Source organism: Pinus tabuliformis, chromosome J, assembly GCF_031772625.1.
Source record: "Pinus tabuliformis cultivar Carrire ecotype Pingquan chromosome J, CPIR1, whole genome shotgun sequence".
NCBI lineage: Eukaryota > Viridiplantae > Streptophyta > Pinopsida > Pinales > Pinaceae > Pinus > Pinus tabuliformis.
This window is the reverse complement of record NC_142295.1, coordinates 1,590,514,509-1,590,538,836: the sequence shown is the minus strand read 5'-3', so window position 1 is coordinate 1,590,538,836 and position 24,328 is coordinate 1,590,514,509. Positions and strand designations below refer to the sequence as shown.

Here is a 24,328-nt window from a genome sequence, read left to right as displayed (position 1 = left end):
TGCCAGGTAAAGCCCTTAATTTCCAAATGAGTCCCGGTGATGAAGTTATAACCATTTTGTGAAAGTTTTTTAAGCTGTAGCCCTTTGTGTACAGTACTGTAATGCTTACATTCAGCCATTTTGACCTTGGCTGTTATATTTGTAGCCCAACTGCTGCAATTGCCACCATCTGTTCAGGTGACAATCTTTTTTCTTTTTTCAACTTTCAAGCCTTTCTGGTCATTGTGCTCTCCCTCTGTAACTGTTAACCATAAGGATGTTTTTGTGGCAGCACTATCAAAATGCTAGGTTTTGTGAAGGTTTTGCATGAGAAGAATTTTCAATGTGTAGTAAAAGTCTTTGTTTTTCCTTCTAAGATCTATAAAAATAGCCAGCTGGATGACCAAATATCCTAGCAATGCTCTTACATATCTCCATATGGCTTATTAAATTACTGGGCATAAAACCTCTTCAATTGGTCCAATCCTAGTTGATAGATGTTCTTGTTTGGTCTTTTCCATTGTCATTACACAGTGCTTATTTGGGGGCCTTATAAACGTTTATTCTGAGATAAAGTTTGTCAAGAAGAATGGTTTCTGCGTTGTCATGAATTCTGAATACTTGAAATCATTTATAGGAACTATACTTGGTACTCATTGGTATGATATATGAAATTTGCTAATTCAAAAGTAAGATAAAAGCAGTTCTGAACTTTGGTGGTCTATGATGGAGAAGCTTTTGGTCTGCTCTTTTTAAAGGTTTTTCTGCTTATAAATATCATCTGGCATTTATTTTTAAAACATCTCTTTTCCACATTGCACTGTAATGCTATGGTTTTCATTCTACCTTGTTGTTCCTCATATGCTTTTCATTCTATCCTTGTTGTTCCTCAGGATGGTGAATCCGGATGGAGTAGTCTGCATAGGGCCCTACATTTTGGGCATCTTGCAGTGGCTGGAGTGCTCATTGAAGCTGGTGCCTCTCTCACATTAGAAGATTCTAAAGCTCAAACACCAATTGATCTGCTTTCTGGTCCAGTGCAGCAGGTTCTTTCTAATAATGAAAACAATGCAGGTAGGCTATTAAGTGAATTTGTTAAGTACATGGTGAATTGGAACTTTTTGACTCATAGAAAAGTGTTGCTTTAAAATATAAAATTAAATTCCACATGACTTAACAAGAACTCATATTGCCATGTTTAGTAATAACTCCACATTACTTTTTAATTTTTGTCCCTTATCTATTCATAGGAAGTACAGATCTCTTCAGCTGGGGAAATGGTGCCAACTATCAACTTGGAACTGGAAATACTGACATACAGAAGTTACCATACAAGGTGGAGGCACTTCAAGGTCTCCTTGTAAAGGAGATTTCTGCGGCAAAGTTCCATAGTGTAGCTGTGACTGCCTTAGGTGAATTGTACACCTGGGGATTTGGGAGGGGAGGTAGACTAGGCCACCCTGATTTTGATATTCACAGGTATGGGATGAATTAGATGTTTATCACAAATTTTAACGCTTTTGTTTTGCAATATAGATATATTGGTGAAAGGGCATGCGAGGTACCTATCTCTGTGGGTTTTTCATCCTCTAATATGCGGCCACTAATAATCTACCTCCAGGCTTTCACCTCCCGTGAATCCAGTATGTGTTACCCCATGTATGAGAAATTGTAATTGACTCTAGTAGAGAATACAAATTTGGAGACAGTTTTAGATTGTATAGATGGTTAATGCAAATAACTTGACAGGAGCAAGTGGACAGAAACTGCATTGCAGCATGAATTCATATCAAACAATTTGCACTGGGCATGAGGAGGCTGCCAAGTTTAACATTTAATTATTTCGAAACCAATTGTGTTGAACTTACTCTAAATTGATAGATCAGCATCTGCAGTGCACTACATAATTAGATATGTGCTGGGCTTGAGTTTCATTTTGTATTCAAATAAAAATTGCACAGGTGACAGCAGTCATATTTTTGAACTTTACTTGTTTTTCAATTGTCAAGTTATTAATGAGTAGCTTTTGCTATATGTTCAAAAGCTGAATTGGGAGTGTGAAATTTCAGTGGTCAAGCTGCTGTGATTACCCCTCGTCAAGTATTCAGTGGACTTGGACAACGACGTGTTGTAGTAGTTGGGGCAGCAAAGCACCATTCTATTGTTGCAACTGTCGGAGGGGAGGTGTTTACTTGGGGATCAAACCGTGGTATGTGACATCACGTTCTAGATTTGGACTTTTATTCTCTCATTAAGATGGACCATTTGCCTATATTATGAGACTAAGTTATCTCTTAACACTTTTGTTTGTTTGTCTCTTTAGAACTTTATTGGACCATGAATTTATGTTATTTATTATCTGAAAGATTCTATCTCTGTTTGTAACATATGCATATACTAGGTATAATCTCCTGAAGTGCTCAATCGATCTATAAAGAGTTAAAACAACTGTTTTAAAATCTTCTTGTGTTCGAGAAACTGAAGTGTTCTGACTTGCCATTTTCTGCATGTCTTTTGATATTTAGTCATGAGGATTGTGTTACTTTAAGATCAAGGGGATTGAATTATTCTGCATAAGTTTTTTATTCATTTTTTAGGACTTGTGGATCTAGAGAGTGGAGGACTTCTCAATTGCATGTTGATAAATAGTCATGGATTATTTGTTTTCTTTTTCTTGTTTCAGAGGGTCAGCTTGGATATACCTCAGTTGATACTCAAGCAACACCTCGCCGGGTTAGTTCTCTCAAGACAAGAGTCATTGCAGTGGCAGCGGCTAATAAGCATAGTGCAGCAGTAACTGAGTCTGGAGAAGTCTATACATGGGGATGCAACAAGGAAGGTCAACTTGGTTATGGCACTTCCAATTCTGCATCAAATTTTGTTCCTCGTGCAGTTGACTCTCTGAAAGGTCAATGTCTTGTTGCAGTCTCTGCAGCAAAGTATCATACAGTGGTTCTGAATTCAGATGGAGAGGTGAGCTTAAAGGGAGCTGTGACTGAACTTGTTGGCTTCAGCTTGTACAATGGATAATAATGCTAATACATAAGTATCTCCAGTCACATATGTCTCAATATAGATGGCTTACTTAGTATATAGATTATATGCTGTATCACCCTAGGTACTGAAGTAGTTAAATGATATCTAATCCTGTAATATTTGACAATATTTCAATCTTCAATGATTGGTTATGTTTATTTAATTTGAATATTACTGGTCAATAATCTTTAATACCTGCCACACATCCTGAAAATCTTAACGGCACTCAATTTGATCTGGAGTGTCTATACTTTTCTTTAGATGTGCTGATGCTGTACGTTTGATAAACCACAGATTAGGGCATATGTTCCATGATATTTTTGAGGTACTGCTTCCTGTTAAAATTTCAGTAGATGGCATGCAGAGTCCAGACCCTTCTCTTCTAAATCCTGGATAGCAAAAAAATTAACAACTATCGAAACAGCAACTAAAGATGAACTAGATCTGCAAACACAACACTGAAAGTTATGACAGCAAGGAAAAAACTGCAGGAGCTAATCATCTCTCTGTTAATAAAAATAGGAAATTACTATAGCAGTAGTTCAACATAACGATTCTCCAACCCCATCACTGAGGCACCCTTGTAGCTTTAATTCTAAGTTACCAGGATTTGGATCTGGATCTGCCAGTTTTTTGAAAAGCCAGGATCCGGATTGGCAAGTACAAACAATATAAAATATTTTCATAATTTTTAAAAATTATATTTATATAAAAATGAATACACACACACACAAACACACACACATATATATATGTATATATAAAAGTAATTTTAGATTAATAATGTTAGAATTAATGTATCATTTATAAATATTATTTAAACATTAGTTAAATTTATATAAAAATAAAGAATGTATATAAATTTTTAAATATATAACTTATATAATTCTTATAAAAATAAGTATTAGATTAATCATATTAGAATTAATGTATCATTTATTATTATATAAACATTAATTAATAGGTATTAGTATTTATGTTAAGTGGCTATAAACTTTACTAATACTTTTCACACTGGAGAATAAATCTAAATATTAATTAGAATATCCAAATAAATGTCTGTGGGTTATAATCTTTACCTCTTATGCATTAAAGTTTTTAATATGGTCAAATAAGGAAAAAACAATGAACTCTAGTTGACCAACTCCCTAGTTTATTATTGGCGTGCCCTTTTTCCTAGACGCCATGATACCCTATCTGACCTTGACCCTCAGGCCATGTTTTCCCACACCACCTCCCTTTATGAAATTCCCGGACAAACCACAACACACTTCCCCTCCCCTCCCTCCTCTTGTTACCTTTTCTCAGAATGGGATTTCGGGAGAGCAGTCAGAGGTATGAGCACCAATAGGGTAGTGGACGAGTAAAGCTTCCAGGCAAAATTCGTGAAGCATGGTATCGAATCTCTTGAGTCTTATATTGCTGATATATTTAACCATGTGGTCTGTTTTGATTTCCCCCTTGCTTGGACATGACACATTATCCATCCGATCCACAAATCAGGGAGTAGATGTGATCTGCACAACTACAGGACGATTATGGTAGGCCATATTTTCTCTAAGTTGGATGCCATAGTCTTACATCAGTGGCTTTCTGACAAGCTAAAGAGACGACATCTCAATGCGAGAGGACAAGTATGCTTCCACTCATGATACCAAATGATTGATCGCATTTTCACACTTTGAGCCATTATTGAGGAGGCTCATCATCAGTCTTCAAAAGTTTATTGCTTCTTTGTAGACTGTCGGAAAGCATTTGACATTGCCTCCCAGGGAGGCATTGTTGCAGAGGCTTCGTGACATTGGCATATCTGCGATCCTCCTAGTAGCCATCATGAGATTGTACGAGTTAGTCTTGGGTCGCCTTAAGTTGGCACATGGCCTTTTTGACTTTATTCAAAGTACCATTAGGGTAAAACAGGGGTGCCGCCTCTTGTCGACCCTCTTCGGAATTTATATTGACGAGTTGAAATCTTTCCTCCATGAGCACATATATGAGGGTGATGGTTTCCTTTTGCATGAGCAATTGATCTCCCTGCTCCTCTTTGCCAATGACTTGATCTTGTTGGCCTCTACTCCAGAGGGATTGCAGAGACGGATCGATGCCCTGGCTAGCTTTTGTGACCTTTGACAGCTGACGGTCAACCTTGGTAAAACTAAGGTTATGATCTTCAATGCTTTGAAGAAAGCTCTCATAGACAAACATTTCTACTATCAGGGGGAAGAGATTGAGATCACCACATCATACATCTACTTGGGAGTGCAGTTCACAAGACCTTGTTTTGGTATGCGACAAGTCCTCCAACCTCGGCTTTGCAAAGGGTATGGTTCCTTGGCCCTCATAGAGAGACAGTGTTTCCAGAGTGAGTTTGAGGACATCTCGTCCAAACTCTACCTCATGGAGGCGATTATTAGACCAATGGTCCTTTATAGATTTGAGATTTGGGGGCCAAGCTTGGTACAAACAGATTGGGCCCAGATGGAGCAAGTTGAGACCTTACTTCTTAGGCGGATCATTTAATGCAAGTGTATAGTCCGGCATCCCATTATTCAAGTAGAGTTTGGTCTCCATCCCTTCCACCTCGAGGTCATATTTCGCTTGGTTTCCTTCCTTCACAGCGTTGAGAAACCATGTGGTAGATAGTTTAATGCTTGATTCCACTTTCTTGATAATTACTTGTGAATGTTAGTAGTCTTCTTATTAATTTTATGTTCTCTTCATCAAGCAATTATACAAAACTTCAAAGCATAAAGATCACAAAGAGATAAAGAACACCAGAAATTAGGCTCCAAGCCAAGGCAAAACCCCATAAAGGGGAAAACCCAACCAATCCTTCTCTATAGAATCATATCAAAATGAGATATCCAAGACCAAGGCTCAAAATTGCCACCAAAATGTCAAGTCCAACCCTCCTCCAGGTCACCTCCAAATATGGTCAACTCTAGTCAAAATCAACGATGGCCAAACTGTCCAAATCTGTCATCTTCTTGAAATTTCTTTCTTGTCCTGAAATTTTGGCCTTGCAATAGTCACAGAAAATACAGTCCACACATGCAAGCTATTACTATGTCAAAGCTTCGGTCAAACTTAGAATATACTTCTTGCCTTTTGACTTTGTCCTTCTTTCTCTTTGTGTTTGCTTTTACTCCTCTTCTTCGAAGGTTTTAGATGTATTGATGATGGTCGAATGATGATATGATATATCCAATAGGGTTGAGCTTGCCTCTAATATATAGCTGTCTAGAAGGTCGAATAGATGGCTATTAGAGGTCCAAGCCGACGTGTTCCCAAGAAGGGTTAACTTGACAACTTTGGTGGACTTTGACTCAATATAAAATTCAAAAATTCTTTTGCTTACAAACGTCCAAATGGGACATGACTCAAGTACATTTTCTTTGACCCAAAATAATTTCTTTTAGATTCTATGAGCATGAAGAACATGCTTTGACCAAAATAAACATAATAATAATAATGAATATAATAAATACATTAATGATGAAATAAATTACATTATGAAGACCGACACTAGTTACATTTTCAACACTCCCTTTTAACTAGGGAGGTATTCATATTGACTCAACAAGACAATCTCAAGTTGAAATATTCATATAAGAAAGGATCTGGATTGATAAGCATCAATGATGATTTACATCATCATGGCCAACATTGTCAAAATAGCAAGGCCTTGACTAATATGCTCTCCACTAGATCAGAGCACAATGTTGGGAGGAAGAAATTGGGATACCATTGCCTCTCAAGGCACATACCCACCTAGGTTTTTTGAAGGTATGACCTCACACGACCATTTCCTAATCCATGGAATGGTACGTCCTCTAGACCATTCTTTACCAAGTCCATGTATCCAACTTATGATGTTAATCCTAGTCAACCTCAATACATGACTCAAGAATGTACGTCTCTGATGCTTATCCAATCCACCATTCTCCTTACCAGTGTTCATGCACTAGGCTTACGGCTGTTGGTCCTAGCCATAGTACGTGACACATGGAGAACACAGTGTCCAGCCTCACTCCCTCTCAACCAGGGAGGAGATAACCACAAGCCTAAGCTTGTCTAAAAATTACACATGCTTTTACAAGAAAAGGGAACTTCATCTATTCATTGGCTACTTGTTCTTCCGTGGAGATCTGTTGTAGCTTCTCAGCTCCTATCTGCATCATACTCTTGATTCGTAAAGCACTTCACCTTTCTTGGTTCTCTGACAATCTTCATGCAACTTTGATCAATATCATAATCGAATCCAACATGTCATCAAGTAATTCATGAAATGCTTTATGGAGCCAAACTTCTTCACAACTGATTTTATAAGCCTTCATATCTTCTTTTGCATTTCGACAAAAATTCTGCTCCATGCTCTTCCAAGAAATCATACCAGTTCCCAATCATTAGTAGTATCATTATCAACATCAGTATTGTCAACCTAATCAATGTGTTCCTGAATCAAAACAATCAACTGCTAGTACAATATAAAAACTCTTCAACTTCTTGTCAAAAGGTATTGCCATAGATTTGTCATCTGTCCTTTTGATTACAAGCTTCTCTAGGTTTTCTCTCAAGCTTCAATTAGTATTGTATCCATCCAATATCTTACAACTCCCTCTTTCCAGCTGAGGTAGGTGAACTTCTTCTTTTATTAAGCCTTGTTTTTCATGCTGCCATCTAATTGACTTCTTTGATGTATACTTCAAATTGCTTTCTTCTTGTCTTCGTGCTTCACTACGTTCTTCCATTTCTTCCATCTGTTAGGAAAGCTTAAATAGATCTTGTCTTGATCTGCAACCTTTATTAGAAGAATATGAAAGAACAAAAAGGCAAAGTGCATAGACAAAATAGCAATAGTAATAATCAAAGAAAGGAGGTGTAGAATACTTATCTCTTTGAGGAGAGTCAACTCCCTCTTAATCTTGGACCTTTTCATCAACCTTGTCTTCACATCACATGATGTCTTTCTTGTCATTCTCAAGAGCTAGGTTTTCTTTTTACAACAAAAACGATTAGTTAGGGTTTTTGTTCCTAGGGTTTTCTAACTCAAACATTTGCTAGGGTTTTCAAGCCCTATATTCGCCAAAGTCTTCAAGATCTACCATTTAAGAATTGCAAATTCTCTTCAATTTTACCTTATTCATCCTTGCAGAGATTTGATCCTTTGACTTTTCTTCGGTTGTCATGTACCAACTTTCTCCAACAAAGGTGCCTCAATCCTTCAACCATTGTACTAGGTTATGAACCACAAAAATTTCTTTGGGCTATTTTCTCTGTCTTGTTTACTTTTCAAACTTAATAGACAGGTCGACTTCATTGATGTAAATCGTCCTTCTTTTATGTATAGGAAAGTAGCATAGCAGCTTCACATACTTGTACCAAGAGCTTCATATGCCTTCAGATGTCTTATCACAATCCTTCATTGTATCAGAATTGTCGGTTTTGTAGTTAGTCCTATTATGTATAACATGGCTGCCTCATACATTCATGTCACAGAGATGATCCTTTTATAGCTTCTTAGCACAATCCTTCATTATTCCATTTCTTAGAGATGTTGCTTTCAGATTTTACTGTCCATCTAAAAGAATGTTGAATGAATTAATTTGGAATGAGCAAACAGCTCAATGATAATACAGAGATATTTACAATAATAGAAACATCAGGTTTCTATGTAGAATATAGAAACACTCAGTTTCATCTAAGAAACTGCTAAAAGAATACAAATAGCAACAGCTAAAAGGAATGAGCATTAAATACTAAATAGGAATATTCTAATACCCTCCCTTAATGCTCAATCTATTTACAACACCAATAGACCCTCTGAATTTTACAAATTTATCAGGACCAAGAGGCTTGGTGAAAATGTCGGCGGGCTGCTCTGTTGTGGGAACATATTGTAACTGAACTGAGCCGTCTTCAACAAGCTGGCGAATGTAGTGGCAATGAGTTTCCACATGCTTTGTTCGTTCATGAAAGACAGGATTCTTGGCAAGTTTGAGCACTCCCTGATTATCACAAAACAAAGAAGTAGGCCCTGTCTGGGAAACATGCATATCTGCAAGCATACGTCGAAGCCAAACTGCCTCACAGGATGCCTTAACTGCTCCCCGATACTCTGCTTCTGTTGAGGAGAGAGCCACTGCCTGTTGCTTCTTACTAGTCCAAGTAACAGCACCAGATCCTAGATTAAACACATACCCAGCTGTAGATTTACGGTCATCAACCGAACCAGCTCAGTCAGAATCAGTGTAACCACGGAGTATAGGTTTGGAACTTCGAGTGTATAGGAGACCATAATCAGAAGTGCCACGCACATATCGTAGCACACGCTTTGCTGCTTGCCAATGATCAGCTTTAGGAGCTGACATGAAGCGGGAAATGTAGCTTACTGCAAAACTGATGTCAGGTCTGGTAGCAGTAAGGTAGATGAGACTGCCCACTAATTGCCTGAATAAAGTTTCATCCACAAGGGGAGAGGATGACTGTGCTGAAAGTTTGAGCCCTGGTTCCATAGGAGTCGTGGCCGGTTTGCAATCCTGCATTCTGAACCTGTCCACAAGATTTTTGGCATACTTGGACTGAGAGAGAAAGATCTGATTTTCAGTCTGCCAAACTTCAACCCCCAGACAGTAATGAAGAAGTCCCAAGTCGGTCATCTCAAAAGTTCTGCATAAATCTTGTTTGATCCCATGGATCAAATGTGCAGAACTGCCAGTAATGATAAGGTCATCCACATAGACAACCACAAACAAGATATCATCACCAGTATGCTTGATATACAAATTTGCATCAGATGGACTCCGCTGAAAACCCTGATCTGTCAGGTACTGATCAATTTTCATGTACCAAGCCCGAGGAGCTTGTTTCAATCCATAGATTGCTTTAGCTAACCGACACACTTTCTGTTCTTGACCAGCAACCTTGAATCCTGGAGGCTGCGTCATGTAGACTTCTTCTTGGAGATCACCATTTAGGAAAGCACTCTTTACATCCATCTGATGAACTTTCCAATTGAACTGAGCTGCTAGGGCAAGCATAAGCCTTATGGTACTCATCTTGGCTGTAGGAGCAAAAGTCTCCTCATAGTCAATGCCTTCCTTCTGTGAGAACCCTCGAGCCACAAGACGAGCTTTATACTTGTCTATGGTTCCATCAGCTTTGTATTTCACTTTATACACCCATTTGCAACCTATGGGTTTTTTGTCTGCAGGAAGATCAGAAAGTGTCCATGTGTGATTCTTCTGAAGGCTCTGGAATTCGGCTTCCATAGCCTGTTCCCACTCAGATGTACCCTTAGCCTCTGAATAGGTTTGAGGCTCAAAAGTACTGTGTAGGTTAGCCATAAGAGCAAAATTGACTGTAGACTGTTGTCTGTTCTTATGTCTAGAAGTTCTACCTTCAAGGAGCTCATCATCCCGGAGATCACCAATGGTTTTAGCCCACCATTTAGGCCGAAGAGTAGAAGAAGCAATATCAGGAGTAGAGGAACCAATATCAGGAGTAGAGGAACCAATATCAGGAGGAGGTGGAGAAGACTCAAGAGCAATAGGGGCCGCAAGAGGAGGGTTATTTTCTGGAGGAAGCTCAGATAGAGTATTATCAAATACTGATGCTACATCATCCCTCCCATCAGGTGGACCGACCGGAAGAAGAACACTGTGAGGCTGATCCTCAGAACACTGCTTAGAAGAAGAAGACTGAAAGAATCCTCTGTCTTCATCAAATACTACATCCCGACTGAAGCTAAGACGACCAGTGGCTATATCTATCAGCCTATAGGCCTTGTGATGATCACTGTACCCTGTCATCATGAGTTTCTGGCTTTTGGAATCCAACTTAGAGCGCTTAGCAGCTGGAATCCAAACATATGCAACTGAGCCAAATACTTTGAGATGACTGATCTTAGGCTTACGGCCAGACCAAACCTCTTCAGGAGTCTTCCCTGTAATAGCCTGAGTGGGTGATCTGTTAAGAAGATAAACAGCAGTAAATACTGCTTCAGCCCAGAATTTGTTTGGAACACTCCTGTGTTGTAGCATGGAACGAGCCATTTCAACAACCGTGCGATTGCGACGCTCGACAACACTGTTTTGCTGAGGAGTGTAAGGAGTGGTTAATTGACGTTTGATGCCATGAATATCACAGAAGTTGGCAAACGCTGAAGAACAAAATTCCCCCCCATTGTCGGTCCTAAGGGTCATGATGTTACAACCAGATTCTTTTTCCACTTAGGTTTTAAACTTCTGAAAGGTACTAAGAGCATCAGATTTATTTTTTAAAAAATATACCCACATCTTTCTACTGAAATCATCTACAATAAGTAAAAAATATTTGCAAGCAGTGATAGAAGCTGTATTCATAGGACCGCAAATATCAGCATGAAGTAACTGAAGTACCTTAGATGCGCGCCAAGATTCTCCATTTTTGAATGAAGACCGATGTTGCTTTCCCGCTTGACAGGCGCTGCATACCCCCAACTGCTGAGTCTGAATATCAGGTAATCTAGACACAAGTCCCTCCCGAGAGAGCTGAGAGAGATACTGCATATTGAGATGCCCATATCGCTGATGCCATAGAGTGCTGATAGGAGAGATACGTGCTGCTAGAGCCACTTCTGGAGAGTCACCGGTGTCAAGTAGCCTGTATAGACCATGGTCCTCTAGGCCAACAGCAACTGTTAAACTAGTCTCCCTGTCAATAATGGAGCACTTGTGGGTACTGAACACTACATCAAGTTGAGGAGAATTCCTCATAATCTGGCTGACAGATAGCAGATTAATTTCCATACCAGGAACATAGTATACATTCAGAAATATAAGTGTGCGCCCACCAGACTGAATTTGAACTGTACCTCTGCCAGCTACTGTGTACTTTTCACCTCCGCCAAATACCACGGAATCACTGAAAGGTGAGAAGTCAATAAACCAGTCACGCCTGTGAGAGAAATGACGTGATGCGCCAGAATCAATGTACCATGCAGAGGAAGGAACAGGATCTGAAGACCTTTTAGCCATAAAGGCATAAAAGGCAGACTCTGTCTGCTCGGAATGTTCTGCAACATTTGCTGTCTGATGTGGCCCTCCCTGTTTCCTCTGTTCAGAAGCAATCCTTTGTCGGCAATCTTTTTTCATGTGACCGAACCTGTGACAGTAATTACACTGCACACTTTTCTTCCTAGCAGGATCAAAAGGCTGAGAGGAGCCTTTCTGCTGAAAGGACTGATATTTTGCAGAAAATGCATTTTCCGAGGACACTGATGAAGCACTACTACCAAACTGCTGTTTCCATCGATCCTGCTGCAGAAGTTTGGTACATAAATCTGGAAACTTCAGATCAACATTTGTGGTGGTAATGTTGAGAGTTTCTATGAAGTGTTCATAAGATTTCGGTAGACTTTTCAAAGTAATGACTACCATATCTTCTTCCTCCATGGTCCGACCAATGGCTTCGAGCTGATCTCGAATGTCTTTAATTTTGTTGAGATGTTCCTGTAAAGACATATGTTCGTCCATCATGATGGAGAACAACTGATTTTTGAGAAAAAAAGCTCTGCTTTTGTCAGATGTCTCATGCAGTTCTTTCAACTGTTGCCAGATTTCGGCAGCTGTCTTGCCAGAAGGAATCTGTGGTAACTGATCATCAGCGACAGAGAGCTTGAGAAGCATAACAGCCTCTCGATTTCGATCATCAAATTTATCTTGATCGGTCCCAGCTGTACCGGGACGAAGCTCTTTGCCCAAAATGAGCTGATCAAGACGCCTGTATTCAAAAATGGTCAACATTCTTTGTTTCCAAATGTTATAGTTGCTGCCATTAAAGCATTGATTTCCTTCTAACATCAGATTGGTGAGCGTGGCCATTTTCCCAAAGAAAATACAGAAGTCTGACACACAAAAAAAATGTAGCTGCCTGTTTATCCTGGTGTAAATTAAAAACAGACTTTGTTCTGCTAGAAAAAATATTTACCCAGCAAAAATATCTCCCCAGTCTAAAACAATAGCAATACTGCTGTAACAAATAACACAGGACAGAGCATACAGTCTCCCACAGGTCTGAGAATGCAAGTCTACCACAAGTGTATACTGCTGCAATGTCCGAGCTATAAACAGGTGTCACAGGTATGCTCAGGTCCGTGGAGCTGCACCATAATCCGAGCTACAACAGGTGATTTCAAGTCTGAGTTGTAATGGAGGCTGTCATGATCACGATGGAAAAAAAATCCGCTGATTGGGAAAACACTGCCGGCAAACAGGACCGTTGATGATAAAGCAAATACGTAGATTTAACAAAAGTGGACCCACGTGAGCCGTCAAAGCTTCACGTCTCAGCTACGTTCCGCGGTATAGTTCCACAGGTCCGAGGTGTATCCACGGGTTTGAAATATAACCCTTCAAATATCCACGGGTTTGAAATATAACCCTTCAAATCACGAGTTCGAGCCTCTAACGCTGCTGGTGAAATCCGTAGTTCTCTGTCTCAAAATCCGTAGTGAACAGGAACCGGCCTCGATACGCGTGTGTTGGTTAATTATCGGTCTTTAATTACAAGAGCCACGATGAGGTGACAGGAGTTTAAAAAAAAACAAATAGACTGTTGCCCGCAGAGCGTATTTTCAGACCACGACTCCGATTTTCAAAAACAAATGAGATTTGAATGAGAGAAAACACCTGAATATCCGTGGATACGAGTTGAGTTCGAGTAGCCGCCAGGCGAAGAAGAAAATAGCCGGATTCGATTCACGATTCCAAACCGGAAAAATGACTTTCACGATTCCAAGCAAACTGGCCAGCCAAAAAAAATCCCGCTCCCACGAAACGGTCACCGCCACAAAGTTAATTCCTTAGAAAAATGATCATGCAAGGGAAGAATCCATTTCTGTATCGAGATGGACGACTGTAAGCTTTTATCACAGCGAGCAAAGCCGAGGCTAAGACTCAGTGAAGGCTACCTGGCTTACAGAGGGCTCGACCTTAGAAAGGACTCAAGAGATTAAGATGCAGAGAGAATAACTGTTCAAGAAATCTCTTAACCTTGCTCTGATACCATAAAAGAATGTTGAATGAATTAATTTGGAATGAGCAAACAGCTCAATGATAATACAGAGATATTTACAATAATAGAAACATCAGGTTTCTATGTAGAATATAGAAACACTCAGTTTCATCTAAGAAACTGCTAAAAGAATACAAATAGCAACAGCTAAAAGGAATGAGCATTAAATACTAAATAGGAATATTCTAATACCATCTTCATATTATGATACAAATCATAGAGATGAATCCTAAAAGGGTTCGGCCTTCAAGAGAGACGTCTTTCTGGTCACAAGGTGTCATATTTTTGTCCTTTTAGATGCCACGTCCACTCAGATATCCCAGAGGTATGTTTGCCACAATAAGATCAAATGTCACAGGAAGATGTTGCTATAGTAAGTTCAGGTGCCACAGAAAAGTGTTGTCACAAAGATTTGAACTTTCTTTCTTACTTGAGCAAGGAAACACTGATTTCTTCTTATCCTTCTTTATTTCAACCTTATATTCCCCTTGCATGAATGGCTTATATGTTCTGATATCCAGTGGATACTGAATAGGCTATAGTTTTCTTCATAAGCCTCAAAATCTTGTCTCAAACATGTTATCTTACTCAAAAAATTTGAAGACATTTTATAGTTCGGACCTTGAAGATTATATTGCAATGAGGTAATTCGGATTTTTCCACAGTGTTCCATAGGAATAAACTTGATTTTTTAGTGATTATGGATTACTGGTTCTTGATGTCGTTATAGATGCCTTGATCCAGGTCAATCCTTCTTTCAGGTTTCTTACAGATATTCTGACCAAGTCTCATCACCATAGGTATTTCTTCAAGAGCTTCTACAAGATGGTTTAGACCAATCATTCACATGAGTTTTTGTAACAGAATTCTTTTGCATGTCATAGTGCTCTAAAGATTTCACATACCACAAAAGACTAGTCTTGGATAATAGATTTCAAAAGATCGGATTACAGAGTGTTATGCTGAGAATACCTTTCTAGATTTCGTCCTAGAGACAGATTTTTAGATAACAATAAAACTTGAACAAGTGGATCTCGGATCATAGAGAATTATAATCAGAACAACCCTCTAGGTCTCGGCTTATATAACCCCTCAAGGCGTCAACAAACTCAAACTAGCGTTGGTCTTTTGGATCACAAATGAAAAGTTTAGTATAGCCTACTATGCCTCGTAACACTTCAGTAATCATAGACTTTGATCAGTAAGCAGAACTTCGTTTAAGTCACCAGAGGATTTGGATTTATGTCTCAGACCTAGAGCAAGCCACAAAATTTTGTCACAAGGTAGACTTTCTTGCTTCTACAATCTTCCTTAGCTTTGATACCATGTTGAGAAACCAAGTGGTAGATAGTTTAATGCTTGATTCCTCTTTCTTGATAATTATTGTGAATGTTAGCAGTCTTTTTATTTATTTTATTTTCTCTTCATCAAGCAATTATACAAAACATCAAAGCATAAGGATCACAAATAGACAAAGAAAACTAGAAATTAGGCTCCACGCCAAGGCGAACCCCATAAAGAGGAAAATCTAACCAATCCTTCTCTTATAGAATCAGATTAAAAATGAGACATCCAAGACCAAGACCAAGACCCAAAATTGCCACCAAAATTTCAATTCCAGCTCTCCTCCAAGTCCCCTCCAAATGCGGTCAACTCTAGTCAAAGTCAAAGATGGTCAAACTGTCCAAATCTGTCATCTTCCTGAAATTTCAGGCCTGCAATAGTCACAGAAAATATAGTCCACACATCCGAGCTGTCACTAGGTCAAAGATTCAGTCAAACTTAAAATATTCTTCTTGCCTTTTGACTTCGTCCTTCTTTCTCTTCTGATTTGCTTTTACTCCTCTTCTTCATAGGTTTCAAATATATTGATGATGGTTGAATGATGATCTCCAATAGGGTCGAACTTGCCTCTAATATATAGTTGTCTAGAAGGTTGAATAGGTGGCACTTGGAGGCCTAGGCTGACTTGAAAACATTGGTTGACTTTAACTTAATATAAAAAACAAAAATTCTTTTTCTTACAAGTACATTTTCTTTGACTCAAAATAATTTCTTTTAGACTCTATGAGCATGAAGAACATGCTTTGACCAAAATAAAAGTAATAATAATAATGAATATAATAAATACGTTAATGTTAAAAAAAACTACATTATGAAGACTGAAACTAGTTACATTTTCATCACATAGAGTCATATCTTTTAGAGATTTAGCTGTCAGGAGAGACCGGTACCCCTACCCTGTACTTTGTTCCTCGAAGCCCCTCACTTTAGCTCCCATAGGTTGCGCATATGGTTGGTTCTCAGATGTATCTTTACTTCTCTAGGCACTGACCATCTTTCCAGAGCACTTCCCCCCTTTCAAATTCTCCCTTGATGCTCAAAACTATCTTCTACCACCCAGACAGATACTGAACCAGTCCATCAGAGAGGATATCTATAGATTGTACATTCAGGTCACTTGGACTTCACCCTTGATGACTCTGGGCCCAAAGATTTCCTACTACCTTGAGCACTTCTTGGAGTTGTAGGATGGTATCATTGTTTGCCCCCCATACACACGTAGACATTGGATATACTCACTCAGGATCCCCTTAGGACAACTCCGAGTTGGTTCTCATCGACTCCGAGTGGACACTAACCACCATATACCACTAGTTGACAGGATCTTCCAGATGTTTAACCTACAGGAGCCAGAGACAAAGCAACACTTCATTTTTAAGGGCCCCCTATACTATGAGATTAGAGGATGCTTCCATTGCCTCTATAGGGATTCAGGGGGCTCCCTCTCTGTTGTCTTCTGATACCCAAATCAAAGATGTTTATCCCTCTTCATCGGGGAGATATTTAGACACAAATCTTTGGCTCTACATATGTTGCATCCTGAGGGGTGAGTTGGACGATCACATCATACTTTCAGGGTGACATGACTGATCGAATCAATAAGCGATGAGTTGAGTTCCAGAATACTTAAGATAGTATAGTAGTGAGATGTTGGGTCTCCCCCTACCCCCCCACTAGGGGAGATAGATTGATATCCTCGAGACTGGTTCAGAGGTGTCGAATAATACATCAGTCTATGCATGTCCAAAACACCAGAGGTAGGTGAATCTAGAGCAGGGTTCCCCCTTGACAAATTACTTCCCATTCGCAACAGAGCAACCAAAGACTTACTCAGAGCTTTTTTCTTTCGGTTTTGGATGTTAGGAGTATCCCTTGGTCTTTCCTTCCCCCCAGGATTGTGCAACCAAATTCCTAGATAACTCTAGAGGACTCGGACATCGAGCCAAGACCCTAGTTGCCCTCCTCATCGTCGGTTATCAGTCTGAGGCATTCTTGACATCATGGACCTCATGTTCAACTCTCTCTCTCCATGGGCTCTTCACTGGGCTGCTGATATGATTTTGTACATGTTCACGAGGATGTTCTATTGTTTCTATTTTTCATTACCAAATTTGGCATATATTTATATTGTATTAGATTTAGCTTTTTTAGGAGTGGCATTCACACTCCCACATTGTACTCTTATTGGATGTATCCTCTAGTCCCATTGACCTACTTTTGTGGTCATTCATTGGACATTAATAAAATTATTTGATCTTATTTGCACTGATGTTGGATGACTAATCCATTTATTATCTCATATGGAGTTATCCATTATCATGTGACTTGTCCGCTAACTTTTCCATTATGCAATCTTACATTGACATTGGAGTTGAGTCCCATGCAAAGTCAAAAACCTAACTCTAGGTCAACTTCATGCATGGATAAGTATGCCTCGATTATAACAACCTGCATGAGATAAGACTGCCTTGATTAGATCTTCATTTGAGTGATCTGGTTGCTAACTCGTGCAAAATATCCTATCTGTGGATCTAACCCTTAGGCTTGACAGATCTAGTAAAATAACTTTAATAGAATAAGGATAGGGGAGGTACATTGAATCTAGTCACATGCAAAGTCAAAACCCTAACTCTAGATCAACTTCATGAATGGATAAGTATGCGTTGATTATAACACCTTGCATGAGATAACACCCCCTTGATTAGATCTTCCCTGAAGGATCTCCTTGCTAACTTGTGCAAAATCTCCTAGGGATTTGCGCCCTCCCAAGAATGGTCAACTAACACTCTCACTTGGAGCTACACATACTTTAACTAAATAGAGAAAGTCCAAGTATGGAAGAAAACAAAGAAGGAAGCTATTGATCTGAAGTTGGAAAAGTGCAAAACAAACTGTCTAAAGACAATATATGCATACTTGCTCCACTCTATATTACCCCATTGACCTCCCTCAATCTCTCAATTATTTCAGAACAATTTGAGGTGAGTTGCTCTATTGGTTTCCCTATTTTTGAGGTAATGCAGGTAACATCCCCTCTTTGCGAGAATAGTGTTTTGTATCAACCCAAGTCTTTCCTAGTCTTCCACATAGACATATCCCCCAGGGTGGGGGTCGTGACCCCCACGCTTCCTATGCTGCTGGGATAGGGGGATCCCTAGGGAAATGTTTCAACTTTCCCACTATCCCCTTTTTGGAGGAACTCGGGGAAACATTTCCCATTGTGGGGGATGCATTTCGCCAAAAAAGGGTGCTTCTGGGTGTCCCCCCTCAAAAGGGGGGTGTCTCTCTTTTGAGGAGGGATGTTTGGGCGTACCCCTTAAATTTTGTCTATTAAACCTTAGAATAAAAAAAATAAAAAAATTTAAAAAAATATAAATTAAAAAGAACATCAATTTAAAATAAAACTAACATAAAAAGTTTAAGCAATTTAAAATAAAACTAACATAAAATCCTAAAAGTTGAGCCCTACTTCACCATTGTAATCTCACACTCGCTGAACACACTTAGCCACTGAGCCCATTCCATCACACTCACCTCACCCACGCGCCATAGACACTTTACAACTCAAGCACAAGTGTACTTGTGTGACATGTTGTGTGTGGAGCATGATTGTTCAAAGGTCTTTGTTTCAGTCGGATGTATACCCCAGGAAGTCTTGTACACCCCTCCATGCGGGGGGGTGCGGGGGGGGACTTGTCCCCCCCGCGGGGGTCCGGGGGGGCCGATCCCCCCTGGCTGGGGGGTCCGGGGGCCAGCGGTCCCCCGGCGGGGGCTCGGGGGCAGCGCCCTCGAAGCTAAAAACAAATGTAAAATTGCCTTGTAAAAGTATAGTAATTTCTAGTCAATCTGGGCCGTTCATTAGGCGGATGATCTGACGGTAGAACTTATGTTTAGTTTAGGGTTTTTTGCCCTAGAAGGCAACCCCTCTCTTTGTATGAGGGTATTGTATTTGAGGCTGTGAAATAGATGTGTATTCTGTGAGCGAGAAATGGAGAGGTGAGACTGTGAGAGAAAACAGAGGATATTATAGCGGATTTGCTGTAGGTTGTGTCTCTTCATTTTGCTGGATAATAGAAAGGAAGGACTCGCTGTTCGGGGTGGACGTAGCCCAAACTGGGTGAACCACGTATATCTGTGTCTCTCTTGTTTTGTGCGTTTTCTGTGTTTATATTTCTGCAATATTTTATGTGTTCCATTGCTCCATTATATATAATTTTCTAACAACTGGTATCAGAGCCGAAGGTCTATTTGGCTGATAAACTCGTAGGAAAGAAGGGTTCCTGGTTCGAGTGGGAGCAATGGCGGAAGATGGTAAGTTTAAGGTCGAGAAATTTAACGGCCAAAACTTCTCGCTGTGGAAGATGCAGATGGAAGATTATCTGTATCAGAAAGATCTATACCTACCATTGGGCGGAAAAACAAAGATGCCGACGGGTATGAAAGACGAAGAATGGAACCTTCTCGATAGAAAGGCACTCGGAACAATACGGTTGTGCCTTGCTGCGTCAGTCGCCTTCAACATTTCGAAGGAAACCACGACAGAGGGTTTGATGCAGACGTTGTCGAAACTATATGAAAAACCCTCGGCCTCAAACAAGGTATTTCTTATGAAACGATTATTTAATATGAATATGTCGGAAGGTGGATCTGTTGCAAACCATTTAAATGATTTTAATACAGTTACAAGTCAGTTAAGTTCTGTAGGGGTAAACTTTGATGATGAAGTTAGAGCTCTGTTATTCTTGTGCTCATTACCAGAAAATTGGAATGGTTTGGTAATGGCCATTAGTAACTCCGTTTTTGGATCTAGTACTTTAAAGTTTGATGATGTTGTCGGTGCTATCCTTAGCGAGGAAATGCGACGGAAAAGCTCCGGTGAGACATCGGGAAATGCTTTGAGTGCAGAGTCTAGAGGAAGAAAAATGGAAAGAGGAAAGAGCTCATGATATCGCAGTAAATCAAGGAAAGGCAGATCCAAGTCCAGATCGGGGATAGTGTGCTGGAAATGTGGAAAGAAAGGACACCTAAAGAAGGACTGTAGATCTCGGAAGGGAAAAGAAGGAGATGCACAGCAAGAAAACAATCATGAAGCAAATGTGACAGGTGAGGTGTTACAAGATGCTTTGATTCTTTCTTTCGAAAATATTACTGATTCCTGGGTGGTAGATTCAGGGGCTTCATTCCATGCCACACCTGATAAGAAATACTTTCATGACTATGTTCAAGGAGATTTTGGACAAGTTCGTCTGGGTGATGATAAACCCTGTAAAATCGTTGGAATGGGTAAGGTTCTTGTAAAACAGCAGAATGGAAACCAATGGCTATTAAAGGAGGTAAGGCATGTTCCAGATCTAAAGAAAAATCTGATTTCAACAGGGCAGTTAGGCAGTGAAGGTTGTGTGACAACTTTCACAGATAAAGCTTGGAAGGTCACCAAAGGAGCCTTGGTAATAGCAAAAGGCGAAAAGGTTGGTACATTGTATTTATGCAATGGTATTTCTAACTCTGTTAATGCTTTAACTTCCAAAGGAGCAGATGCAACATTATGGCATCATAGGCTCGGACACATGAGTGAAAAGGGGATGAAGATTCTTCACTCAAGGAATTTGTTGCCGGGTTTGAAGAATGTTGATTTGGACTTCTGTGAGAATTGCATTTATGGAAAACAGAAGAGAGTCAGATTTCTCAGAGTTGGGAAAGAAAAGAAGAATGAAAAATTAGAGCTTGTGCATACAGATGTATGGGGACCTGCTTAGGTATCATCTCTCGGTGGCTCTCGTTATTATGTTACTTTTATTGATGATGCAACTAGAAAAACTTGGATTTATTGTATTAAGAATAAATTTGATGTATTTGATACTTTCAAGAAATGGAAAGCTTTGGTTGAGATTGAGACAGGAAAGAAATTGAAGTGTCTTAGATCAGACAATGGAGGTGAATATTGCAGCAAAGAGTTTGATAGGTACTGTTCAGAGCATGGAATTCGCAGAGAGAAGACAGTTCCAAGAACACCACAAGAAAATGGTGTGTCAGAAAGGATGAACAGAATAATCATGGAGCGTGCAAGGTGCATGAGATTGCATGCATGATTGCCTTTACAGTTTTGGGCAGATGCTGTAGATACTGTTGTTTATCTAATAAACAGAGGGCCTTCAAGTTCCTTGGATGGTGGTGTTCCAGAGGAAGCATGAACAGGTAAAAAGGTAAACTACTCTATTTTAAAGCCTTTTGGTTGTGAGGCCTTTGTCCATATTGATAAAGAAAATAGAACAAAGCTTGAGGCAAAGTCAAAGAAATGTACCTTTATTGGATATGGTGTTAATGATTTTGGTTATCGCTTATATGATTACGAAAATCACAAAATCATTAGGAGCAGAGGTGTAATATTCAATGAAAAGGTCTTGTATAAGAATTAGTTGCAGGAAAAGAAACAGGAAAAGGAAAACAAGGAATACACAGTTCTTGATGAAATCACTGAAAAAGGAAAGGTGCCTGAAAATAATAATAATCAACAACCACAACAACAGCAACCACCACAACAACAACAGGCACCCCAAACACCTGAAAGTGGTGTTAGAAGATCTACCAGGATAAGTAGACCTCCTGAACGATACTCTCCTTCATTATATTATTTATTGTTGACTGATTCCGGTGAACCCAAATGTTATGAAGAAGCAATGCAGGTTGAAAGCAGGAAGAAGTGGGAGGTAGCCATGGAAGAAGAGATGGACTCCTTAATGCATAACCAGACTTGGGATTTGGTCAGGTTGCCTGTAGGAAAAACTACATTGAAGAATAAATGGGTTTACAGGCTGAAGGAAGAAGATGGAGGAAAACAGAGGTATAAAGCTAGACTTGTGGTGAAGGGGTTTGCACAGAAGAAAGGTATTGATTTTGATGAAATATTTTCTCCTGTTGTTAAAATGACTTCAATCAGAACCATTTTAAGTCTTGTAGCAGTTGAAGATTTGCATCTTGAGCAGTTAGATGTAAAGACAACCTTTCTCCATGGGGATTTGGAGGAAGAGATATATATGCAGCAGCCACAAGGATATGAGGTGAAAGGGAAGGAGAAACTAGTGTGCAGGTTGAAGAAGAGCTTGTATGGCTTAAAACAGGCTCCAAGGCAGTGGTATCTAAAATTTGACAAGTTTATGTCTGAACAAGGTTATACTAGATGTCACTCTGATCATTGTGTTTATTTGAAAAAGCAAAATGATGGCAGCTATATTATATTGTTATTGTATGTAGATGACATGCTTGTTGCAGGATCTAACATGCAGGAAATAAATGTGCTCAAAAGAAAATTGGCAAATTCATTTGCAATGAAGGATTTGGGAGCTGCAAAACAAATCCTTGGTATGAGAATAACTAGAGACAAGAAAAATCGTAAATTAACATTGTCTCAGAATGAGTACATACAAAAGGTGTTGAAAAGATTTAACATGCACAATGCAAAACCAGTTAGTACACCTTTTGCTAGCCATTTCAAACTTAGCAAGGAAATGTGCCCAAAGAGCCAAGAAGACATGGATTATATGTCTAAAGTTCCATATGCATCAGCAGTTGGAAGCTTAATGTATGCAATGGTCTGCACAAGGCCTGATATTGCACATGCAGTGGGAGTTGTAAGCAGGTACATGAACAATCCAGGAAAGGAACATTGGATGGCAGTGAAATGGATTCTTAGATATTTGAAAGGTACCACAAATAAAGCATTATGCTTTGGTGGTTCAAACATCTCCCTACAAGGATATGTTGATGCAGATATGGCAGGTGACAGAGATAACAAGAGGAGCACTACAGGATATGTATTTACTGTTGGAGGAACAGCTGTTAGTTGGGTTTCAAAAATCCAAAGTGTTGTTGCACTTTCAACAACAGAAGCAGAGTATGTTGCTGCTACAGAGGCTAGTAAAGAAATGATTTGGTTACAAAGGTTTATGGGTGAATTGGGTAAGGAGCATGATATGGGCACGTTATACAGTGATAGTCAAAGTGCCATTCATCTTGCAAAGAACTCAACATTTCATTCCAGGACTAAACACATACAACTCAAGTACCATTTCATACGATCAGTGTTGGAAGATGGAGAGTTGAAGCTGGAAAAGATACACACTAGCAAGAATCCTGCAGATATGCTAACAAAAGTTGTAACCAGGGAGAAACTGAGAACATGCTCAGTTTCAATCATAGTTTTTAAAACCGGAACCGGTGACCGGACCGGTCCACCTAATGAACCGGTTTACCGACCGGAACCGGTCTAACTGGGACTGGTTTGGTCTAAACGAACCGGTTTTAAAAAAAACATTAAATAATTAATTTTTAATGAAACAAAACTATTTTTAAGATGTAAAACCATGATTCCAAGCCAATAGAGACAAAATATGCAAAGTTTGCTCATTTATATACCATGTAAAGGTGAATATATCAAAATGGCACCGAGTGCAATACATATCATCGACAAAATAGCAAAATACACAAGAAATGAGGCTCTAAATGGCCTATAAAGTTCGAAAACAATGGTGCAAGCTATGAGGCCATTGGCCTACAGTCCTTCCAATTTCACAAGTTCCTTTTTCACACCCAAATGTCAAAACCCTAGAGCCTTTGCTCATGTGATGAAGTCCATCACTGCTTCCAAATCACTGTAGCAACATTTTGTGCAAATAATGATCTTCATTATTCAGGCCTTAGCATTAGATTTCAGAACCTAAGTGTTCATAGTAGTAAATGCATATGGCATCAATCTTCAATCCAACATGTCCTTCATGTCTTTGGCCTGCTGCAAAAGATTTGACCTGTTCAAGGGAGGACCTTTGATTTCTCAAGTTTCAACTGAAGAAGTACTTGGTCTCATTTCCACTGTGATAGAACTCCCTTTACCACAATGTGCTTTCTACAAAGGCATGCT

General features: G+C 39.5%; 1 protein-coding gene across 1 annotated transcript in view; it reads left to right on the top strand.

The window, feature by feature from the left end:
* Positions 1-24,328, top strand: part of LOC149233559 (ankyrin repeat family protein / regulator of chromosome condensation (RCC1) family protein) — a 118,383-nt gene that overhangs the window by 18,097 nt on the left and 75,958 nt on the right. The window contains exons 3-6 of the mRNA XM_089379797.1: positions 873-1,053; positions 1,230-1,458; positions 2,049-2,188; positions 2,663-2,952. Of these exons, the coding sequence (XP_089235923.1) occupies positions 873-1,053; positions 1,230-1,458; positions 2,049-2,188; positions 2,663-2,952 (840 nt within the window). The remainder of the gene's footprint in view (positions 1-872; positions 1,054-1,229; positions 1,459-2,048; positions 2,189-2,662; positions 2,953-24,328) is intronic.